The 10,509-nt window shown below is 45.7% G+C and overlaps 1 protein-coding gene across 12 annotated transcripts in view; it reads left to right on the plus strand.

Moving 5' to 3' along the window:
- tenm3 (teneurin transmembrane protein 3) overlaps nt 1-8,249 on the plus strand; it is a 2,019,778-nt gene extending 2,011,529 nt beyond the window's left edge. For all 12 annotated transcript variants that reach the window (XM_085979187.1, XM_085978950.1, XM_085979196.1 and 9 more), the window contains 2 exons: nt 3,399-3,529; nt 6,573-8,249. In XM_085979187.1, the coding sequence (XP_085835313.1) occupies nt 3,399-3,529; nt 6,573-7,328 (887 nt within the window). In that variant the 3' untranslated portion in view covers nt 7,329-8,249. The remainder of the gene's footprint in view (nt 1-3,398; nt 3,530-6,572) is intronic.
- The last annotated feature ends 2,260 nt before the right edge of the window (nt 8,250-10,509 follow it).

Here is a 10,509-nt window from a genome sequence, read left to right on the forward strand (position 1 = left end):
ATTATTATTCTGGTGCTTTGGAGTAAAGTTAAGGTGTATAACATATAACTTTCTCTTTCCCTACCGATATCCAGTTGTCAGTTATCAATATTTGTATGCCACACAAAGTATATTGCTCACCTTGATGATTTTTAAAAAAATCTGCTATCACGATGGTAATTCCATTCCCATGCCGGGCTTGTCTGATTAGTTTAAATATGATGGGGGCAGTATCATGGTGTGCGAGCTCTTCATTAGCGACTTGGGGAGATCTATAAGGCAGTTCAAGGTTTGATTTTCTCTTCTGCTTTTATTGGCATTTCAGCAGGAGCAGGGATAAAATGAGCATTGAGAAATATTCTACCAGATGAGTTCTTTAACTATTGTATAGAAAACTCAGGTCGATTATTATTACGTCTAAAAGTGTAAAAGGCAGATTGCAGCCGCCCCACCCCAACCCCGATAAGAACATAAGAAATAGGAGCAGGAGTAGGCCATTCGGTCCTTCGAGCCTGCTCCACCATTCAATGAGATCATGGCTGATCTTCTGCCTCAACTCCATTCACCGGCCCTATCGCCATATCCCTTGATGCCCTTACTAGTCAGAAATCTATCGACTTCTGTTTTGAATATACCCAATGACTGAGCCTCCACAGCCCTCTGGGGTAGAGAATTCCAAAGATTCACCACCCTCTGTGTGAAGAAATTTCTTCTCATCTCAGTCCTGAATGGCCTTCCCTTTATCCTGAGGCTGTGGCTCCTGGTTCTAGACTCCCCAGCCAAGGGAAACATTCTCCCAGCATCCATCCTATCAAGCCCTTTAATAATTTTGTATGCTTCAATGAGATCCCCTCTCATCCTTCTGAATTCAAGAGAATACAGGCCTAGTTTACTCAATCTCTTCTCATGCGACAGTCCCGCCATCCCAGGAATCAATCTCGTGAACCTTCGTTGCACTCCCTCTATGGCAAGTATATCCTTCCTTAGGAGGAGACCAAAATTGTACACAGTACTCCAGGTGTGGTCTCACCAAGGCCCTATATAATTGGAATAAGACTTATTTACTCCTGTACTCAAATCCTCTTGTAATGGAGGCCAGCATACCATTTGCCTTCCTAATGGCTTGCTGTACCTGCACATTCACTTTCAGTGACTCATGTACAAGGACACCCAGGTCCCTTTGAGCATCTGCATTCCCCAATCTTTCACCATTTAGGAAATACTCTGCCTTTCTGTTTTTTGTACCAAAGTGGATAACTTCACATTTATCCACATTATATTCCATCTGCCATGTTCTCGCCCACTCACTGAGCCTGTCGAGATTCCCTTCAAGCCTCTTCACATCCTCTTCACAACTGACACTGCCAACTAGCTTTGTATCAGCAGCAAATTTGGAAATGTTACATTTAGTCCCCTCATCCAAATCATTGATATAGATTGCGAATAGCTGGGGCCCAAGCACCGATCCTTGTGGTACCCCACTAGTCACAGCCTGCCATCCTGAAAAAGACCTGTTTATCCCTACTCTTTGTTTTCTGTCTGTTAACCAATTCTCAATCCATGCTAGTATATAACCCCCAATTCCACATGCCCTAATTTTGTTCACCAACCTCTTCTGTGGGACCTTATCGAAGGCCTTCTGAAAATCCAAATACACCACATCTACCAGTTCTCCTTTGTCTACTCCACTAGTTACATCCTCAAAGAACGCCAATAGGTTTGTTAAACAGGATTTCCCTTTCATAAATCCATGCTGACTCTGCCCAATCTTACTACAATAGTTTCTAAGTGCCCAGTTATTGCATCCTTTATAATAGATTCCAGCATTTTCCCAACTACTGATGTGAGGCTAACAGGTCTGTAGTTCCCCGTTTTCTCTCTCCCTCCTTTCTTAAATCGCGGGATTACATTTGCTATCCTCCAATCTGCAGGAACCATTCCAGAATCTATAGAATTTTGGAAGATGACAACCAATGCATCCACTATCCCAATGGCCACCTCTTTCAAAACCCTAAGATGTAGTTCATTCGGTCCTAATAACTGTCTAACCTTGCCACAGGCACCATTTCTGCCATCATGTGTCCAACCCCCAGTCTGAACCAGACTGTTCACAACCTCCTATTTGACCCCGAGCTGAAATTCCACCATCCCACCCGCATCCTCTCCATCACAAAGGCTCCTTATTTCCACCTCTGTAAGATCGCATGCTTCAACCTGCTGCTGAAACCCTTAGCCATGCCTTTGTCTTGTCCAAACATGACTATTCCAATGCCTTTCTGACCGGCTTTCCATCTCCCACCCTCCGTAATCTTCAGCTCATCCAAAACGCTCCTGCCCGTACCCTATCCCACCCCACGTCACACTCAGCATTGATAAATGTAAAAGGCAGATTGTGTGACATTGTTAATCAACATTGGCACCCGGTGCCCCAATACCTCAAATTTTAAATTCTCATCCTTGTGTTTAAAGCCCTTCATGGCCTCTCCTCTCCCCTCCCTATCTCTGTAACCTTCTCCAGCACTACCACCCGCCGCCCAAATTCCGTTCTCCAACTCTGGCCTACTGTGTACTGCCCCACTTCCTTTGCCCCACCATTGGCAGCTGTACATTCAGCTGCTCAGACTCACACTCTGGACTTCCCTCTTTGAACCCTTCTGCCTCTCTCTCCTTCTTTGAGACCCTCCTTTGAACCTATCTTTTTGACCAAGCTTTGGTCACCCCTCCTAACATCTCCTTCTCTGGCTCTGCTTCCAGTTTTTTTGATTGCACCCCTGTGAAGTACTTTGAAATGTCTTTTTATGTTAAAGGGACTATATAAATGCAAGTTGCTGTTGCCATATTTCCTGCCGCCACACCTCCTGCCGTCACACCTCCTGTCGTCACACCTCCTGCCGTCACACCTCCTGCCGTCCCACCTCCTGCCGTCACACCTCCTGCCGTCACACCTCCTGCCGGCACACTTCCTGCCGGCACACCTCCTACCGTCACACTTCCCATTGGCTCGCTTCCTACTGGCACACTTCCTGCTGGCACACCGCCTACCATCACACTTCCTACCGTCACACATCCCATTGGCTCACTTCCTACTGGCACACTTCCGATTGCCACACCTTCTACCGCCACACTTCCCACTACCACGCTTCCTATAGCCATGCTCACTACCAGCCAGTATCAAAACACAGGTGGTGAAAAGCATGAGGGGAAAGATGGCCCCAAAAAAGCCTTGTTTTTGGAAAATAAAGGTTGTTCTTACAAATAAAGGAGGAGATTACACACATCGAACATGCTGGTGTTTCTAGTGTGTATCAAAATAAAATAAGCATTCTGGTTGTATGTGTGGATCATCTGTTTATCTTAAACTGTTGTGTGCACCACACCTACATTGTGTTCCCCATCTCATTATTACCTTGTCTCCACAGATGTTAACAGTTGGCTACTGACGTTTGGGTTCCAACTCCACAATGTTATTCCTGGTTTTCCTGTACCCAGGCAGGGCCTGGAAGAACCTTCGTATGAGCTTTTAAAGAGTCAAGAATGGGATGATGTACCGGTAAGATTCATCAACACTATCAGCCATATGACTGAGTATTGCAGAGCAAACCAGACCTTTGACCTCCGAGACCAGAGCTGACTTCATAGAGGTGATGGGTAATAACCCAGCTCCATAGGGTAGGGAAGCTGAGTCATCAACGCCTCCCCTTATGAAAGGACGGCACTAAAATTGTGCTATGCACTATCAGTAACACACAGCTTTAAGTGCTAGTATAAAGTACATTTTAGAAACAGAAAAGGGCAGTTAGGTATAACAAGTCTGTCCCTTTTTCATAGAGTTAGAGTTGGATTCTTATCCGCGATCCCACCCAGAATGAGGGTTTGGACAATGAGGCTCCCCTCGCCATCGACCTGGATTTCCCTCCTCCACCCCCACCGGATTCACCACTGGCGGCTCCTTCCTCTCCTTCCACACACAAATGGCGGATTCCCCCCCCCTCCCTCCCGCCCGCCTGTGCTACCGCCACTTCCTGTTAGTCCAGGTCAATACTAAGCTCCAGAGAAATCCTTTGTGTTATCCCACATAACCATATAGACAAGACTGTTGTGCTGAGATGTGCTGGTTTGAGCCAACAGGATCTTTGCAGCAGTCATTGTGGAAATGTTTCCGTAGCGTGGCAGAATGTTGTCCTTGATGACCAGAGGTAAATTTAGCTGCCGACACTTTGTGGTGCGAAAGAGTTATTTTCCTTCTGAGCGAAAGGGTGAAAATATAGTAGTGCAGGCACTTTTACAATAGGTTTAAAGAAGCACATCACCGTTTCCCTCTGAGTTAATTAAATAATACCACACTGTAGCTGACAAAACAGATGTTCTGTACAATGAGTCTCTGCTGGTATTGTTTTTATTGACCTTTCTAAAGTATGCAACTTATTATGAAATGTGTTTATCTATAATTGTTTTTTCAACAGATGGTTCCTGTATTGCTTACAGTATGGTGTTCAAATGAGTGCTGTGACTTGTCACCATGGCTTCCTTTTTTCCCCACTCCGCTCCAAAAGACGCGTCTAAGGGAACTGGCAGTTCTTCTATTACCTTGTCTAAATGGCAGCTCCTCATGTGCGGACATAGAATGTGTGTGTCAGCGGGCTATTTGACCATGGAGGGGGCACCACATCTCAGCCTAATCCTACAAGACATTGCTGTAATTTTTGCACCCCTAACGCCACTACCCTTTGTGTGAAGAAGTGCTTCCTGACATCACCCCTGAACGGCCTAGCTCTAATTTTAAGGTTATGCCCCCTTGTTCTGGCCTCTCCTGCCAGAGGAAATAGTTCCTCTCTAACTACCATATCAAATCCTTTAATCATCTTAAACACCTGAATTAGATCACCCCTTAATCTTCTATACTCAAGGTAATGCAAGCCGAGTCTACACAACCTATACTTATAATTTAACCATTTTAGCTCCGGTGTCATTCTGGTGAATCTGCGCTGCATTCCCTCCAAGGCCAGTATATCCTTCTTGAGGTGAGGTGCCCAGAACTGACACAGTACTCCAGATGCAGTCTAACCAGAGCTTTATACAACTGTAGCACAACGTCCACCTCTTTGTATTCCAGCCTCCTTGAGATAAAAGCCAACATTCCATTAGCCTTTTTAATTATTTTTACATAAGAAGCAGGAGTAGGCCAATCGGCCCCTCGAGCCTGCTCCGCCATTCAATAAGATCATGGCTGATCCAATCTTGGCCTCAACACCACTTTCCCGCTCTCTCCCCATACCCCTCGACTCCCTTGTAGTTCAAATGTCTGTCAATCTCCGCCTGGAATATATTCACTGACTCCGCCTCCACAGCTCTCTGGGGTAGAGAGTTCCAAAGATTCACGACCCTCTGAGAGAAGAAATTCCTCCTCATCTCCGTCTTAAATGGGCGACCCCTTATTGTGAAACTATGCCCCCTAGTTCTAGATACCCCCACTAGGGGAAACATCCTCTCAACATCCACCCTGTCAATCCCCCTCAGAATCTTATATGTTTCAATAAGATCACCTCTTATCCTTCTAAACTCCAATGAGTATAGGCCCAACCTGCCCAACCTTTCGACATACGTCGACCCCTTCATCCCAGGAATCAACCTAGTGAACCTTCTCTGCACTGCCTCCAATGCAAATATATCCTTCCTTAAATATGGAGACCAAAACTGTACGCAGTACTCCAGGTGCGGTCTCACAAGCGCCCTGTAAAGTTGCATCAAAACTTCCCTACTTTTATACTCCACACCCCTTGCAATAAAGGCCAACATTCCATTAGCCTTCCTAATTACTTGCTGTATCTGCATGCTAACTTTTTGTGTTTCATGTACTCGGACCCCCAGATCCCCTGTACCCCAGCATTTTGTAGTCTCACTCCATTTAAATAATAATTTGCTTTTTCATTCTTCCTTCCCACATTATACTCCATCTGCCAAATTATTGCCCACTCACTTAACCTATCTATATCGCTTTGCAGACTCTCTTGTGTCCTCCTCACGACTTGCTAACCCACCTATCTTTGTATCATCAGCAAATTTGGCTACAGTACACTAGCTTTAGCTTTAGTGATTTGTGTACATAGACCCCTAAAGCTCTCTGCTCCTCCACAGCTTGTAGCTTCTCACCGTTTAGAAAATACTCTGATCTCCCTTTCTTGGGTTCAAATTGGATGACTTCACACTTGCCCACACTGATTTACATGGCAAATTGCATGGATGATTCTTTAGATCTGCTTCATATTTGGAAATGTATCTTGGCATTATGCTTTCCTATTCATTTAAATAGGAAATATTGGGGTAGAAATTTGTCTTAGGCGGTAGCAGGCATTATCGCATCTGCCGCCTGTTAAACATCTTCTCCAATATTAATTCTATTGAAGACAATGGAACTGAACATTGGACGGGGCATATAACGGGCGAGTGATATAATAGTGCCTGATTTGTGCTACCACCCAAGACGGCACTATGTTTAAATAAAAACGCAGTTTGTTTATTGTGCTTTGTTTCGGAACACAAAGGAAATTTTTCTCCACTCACTCATATGTGGTTTTTTTTGGCCTTGTTTCTAGTTTCTGTCTGGAGTGCAACAAACAGTAGCAAGACAAGCAGAGGCCTTCATGGGCCTGGGAAAAATGCCAGAAATTCAGATTGGCAGACACCAGGCCAGCGGAGAGAAGCCATGGCTCTGGTTTGGAACGGTGAAGTCTCTGGTCGGCAAGGGGGTCATGCTTGCAGTCAGTCACGGCAAAGTGACGACCAACGTGCTCAACATCGCAAACGAAGACTGCATAAAGGTTGCAGCAGTGTTGAACGGTGCGTACTACCTGGACAACTTGCATTATACGATAGAGGGCAAAGACACTCACTACTTCATCAAAACGGCCTCGCCCGAAAGTGACCTTGGGACGCTGAGGCTGACCAGCGGGCGCAAGGCGCTGGAGAACGGCATCAACGTCACTGTTTCCCAGTCCACCACTGTGGTGAATGGCAGGACTCGAAGGTTTGCCGATGTCGAAATGCAGTACAGCGCCTTGTCCCTCCACGTTCGCTACGGCACGACCCTGGACGAGGAGAAGGCTCGGATACTGGAGCAGGCCAGGCAGAGAGCGCTGGCGAGCGCTTGGACCAGGGAGCAACAGAGAGTGCGAGACGGCGAGGAAGGGGTCAGGTTATGGACAGAAGGAGAAAAGCGACAGCTGCTGAGCGCTGCCAAAGTACAAGGATACGATGGGTACTATGTACTCTCTGTGGAGCAATACCCAGAGCTAGCAGACAGTGTCAGCAATATTCAGTTCTTAAGACAGAACGAAATAGGAAAGAGGTAACACACAGGCTAGTTGGTGGCTGCCAAAGAGATAAACTCAACACTGTCTTCTCTCGCTGGGAGAACAGAATATTAGTTTTGCTGCCCTTAGTTACCACAGGGTAAACTAAGGAAACTGAAATATTACTGAAGCTTGAGCGAGGCCTCTGCTCAGATCTATCTGTAGCACAAGTTCTTTCCTAGAGCTGTTGGACTTGGTGGAACTTCTTTTTCTACTCAGCTGGAGGTGGTTACTGCAAACAAAAACTTCAAATCACCCTTGATATACAGGATTGTCAACTGCTTCAAAAAGAAAATTGTTTACAGTTGAATGCCACTACACTCAGACCCAAGGTTGGACTAAAATATGTAAAAAAAAAAAAAATGCTTAACTGTTTTGTACTTGGCCAAACCTGTCGACTGTTTTCTGTTGTTTAAGAAACACTGTATTAAGCATTAGAATCAGTGTCCAGATACAGAAACTAACTGTGTATTACATGAGTAACCTTTGCTTACCAGAAGTAGTCTTAATCTTTCCTCACAGTAAATGATGCAACGCATTGGACCCGTGGCAGAGAAATAAACAGCACAGTTTCATCACTACTGTGGAGTGGAGGGACTTCCTCTGCTTTCAACTGTGCTGCTTTGTACAGTGACACTTTGTGCAAGGTCGTGTGACTGTGACACCAACAGAAAACGACTCTTTGTCGATTTTACAACGCCATCGGATTTGCCTTGGGAAGTTACGCGACGTACAGGATCACTCTCACAGCAAAGCGAAGGAAAACGTTTTCTTTTTTGTAAAGTGTGTGAGACCAGTACCTTATGGAGTTTTTATAAGAATTCCAATTTACTGTTCATCAGATACTAGTCTCAAAAGATGTTAATTTATGTAAAGTGTTTCAAAGAAGTTTATACTTGAAAATAAAACCTTTAAAATACAGCGGCTGTCTCGTAACCTGATTTTCAGCTGGCTGGCGGGGGGAAAGAGATTCCGCGGCACCATCCTTTTCAGTGCAGTACTTGATGGCCAAATCTGTCCCCTTTTATTACCTCTTGAAACCACTATATACATTGATTTATTAAGAAAATAAAGCTGAAAGTGGAGAGTCCATTTTTAAATTGTAAATCTGCATTGAGGTATATTTTCAGCCTTTCACTAATATTAGTGAAAAAGTTGGTGTGAGTTTTAGAGTCAGAGGAAGAACCTGCATTGATGCAGCACCTGTGTAGTGGGTAATTGTGGCTAAAATTGCAGACATCTTTCCTCAATCTGAGCAGGGGGGTTGTGGCCTATTGTAAATATGGGGGAGGATGAAACATCGTTCAATTTATATCGGCTACTGTTTGAATTCATTTGTAAATAAATTACCGATCATGTGGTTGACTCGTTTTATATATCATTCCACGTCAAGTAATGTGCATAGGTCCCTGAAGGTGGCAGGGCATATTGAGAGAGTGGTTCGCAAAGCATATGGGTTCTTGGGCTTCATAAATAGACGTATTGAGTAGAAAAGCAGAGAAATTATGCTGAACCTTTATAAAGCGCTGGTTAGGCCACAACTGGAGTATTGCATCCAGTTCTGGTCACCACACTTTAGGAAGGATGTGAAGGCACTTGAGAGGGTGCAGAGGAGATTTACCAGAATGGTTCCGGGGATGGGGAATCTTAGCTACAAGGACAGGTTGGAGAAGCTGGATTTGTTTTCATTAAAGCAAAGGAGGTTAAAGGGTGATTTGATAGAGGTGTACAAGATTATGACGGATTTGGATAGGCTAGACGGGGAAAGGTTGTTCCCACTAGTTGATGGTACAAGGACATGGGGACACTGATTTAAGGTTTTGGGCAAGAGATACAGGGGGATGTGAGGAAAAACATTTTTACGCAGCGAGTAGTGAGGACCTGGAACTCGCTGCCGACTGAAGTGGTGGAAGCGGAGACACTCAATGTTTTCAAGGGGAGACTGGATAGGCACTTGAGGGAAATAAACTTGCAAGGCTACGGGGATAGAGCAGGGCAATGGGACTGACTGGATTGCTCTACAGAGAGTCGGCATGGACTCGGTGGACCGAATGGCCTCCTTCTGTGCCGTTATGACTCTATGGGGGGAAAATTCAGTATCGCCCCGTTTGGGGCGCGATTATCGTCCGTGCGCAAAGTTAAGCGCCTGGTGCTAATTATCGCCTCCAACTGCAAACTTGGCTTTTATCGCCCCTGGAGTTGATTGGAGCGCTAAATCAGGCGCTACACACCTGTCTTAAGGTGCAAAGGCCGAGGAGCGAGGTGCTACCTCAGAGCACTGGCAAAGCTCATGTGATGTCAGTCAGCAATGGAACACAGACACAATGGTGCCGGCCAGTTCTTAAAGGGAAGGGTTGATCTTGCTCTCCATTCCACATCCTGCTCATTGCAGCCTTGAATCTCAGCCTGGAGAGACCTGTACATCAAATCTGCTGGAAAGAACAATGGAGAGGCCCAGGGAAAGAGCTCAGAGTGCAGCCCCCACAGTCTCTTCTAAATTGATGCAAGGAAAGGCAAATCAAAATGAACCTGCAAAGTGCTGCTCAGTACCCAAAACTCCTTCACACAGCATTGAATCTCTCCAGAAGTCTCTCTCAGAATGCGTGGTGCAAGTCACCAACAAAAAAACGCAGGAAGCGGTCGCCTTTAAATAGCGCTCCCCCAGTCCCTTCCTGACTGCAAAACGCTCCACTCAACCTGTCGTTGCTAGTGGCAGGCGGTAAGGCAGGGGGCGCCACTCAATATCCTGTCTGGGGCGTTGCACACTTGACTGACGTCACGATCTGCCGGCGCAGGAGATTGTGGTGGTAGTGTTTAGCGCTGCCGCAAAATGTCTAGTTAATTTCGTGAGCGGCGCAAACATTGCCGCGCACGGGCGCTAGTTGCTTTGCGCCCCATTAGCGCCCTCTTAAGGCGCTAACGGGAGGCGCAAACCAACTGAATGTTGGCCCTATGTCTAAGCCACCTGGGTAGTAGTGCTGCACTGTCGGAGGTGCCGTCTTTCGAAAGAGGCGTTAAACCGAGGTCCTGTCTGCCCTCTCAGGTGAGTGTAAAAGATTCCACGGTGCAATTTTCAAGAAGAGCAGGGAGTTCTCCTGGTGTCCTGGCCAATATTTATTCCTCAACCAGCACCATTAAACCAGTTAAAGGCGCTATATAAATGCAAGGTGTTGTTTAATTA

This window comes from Somniosus microcephalus, chromosome 1, assembly GCF_052327205.1.
Source record: "Somniosus microcephalus isolate GS21.2 chromosome 1, FLI_Smic_1.0, whole genome shotgun sequence".
NCBI lineage: Eukaryota > Metazoa > Chordata > Chondrichthyes > Squaliformes > Somniosidae > Somniosus > Somniosus microcephalus.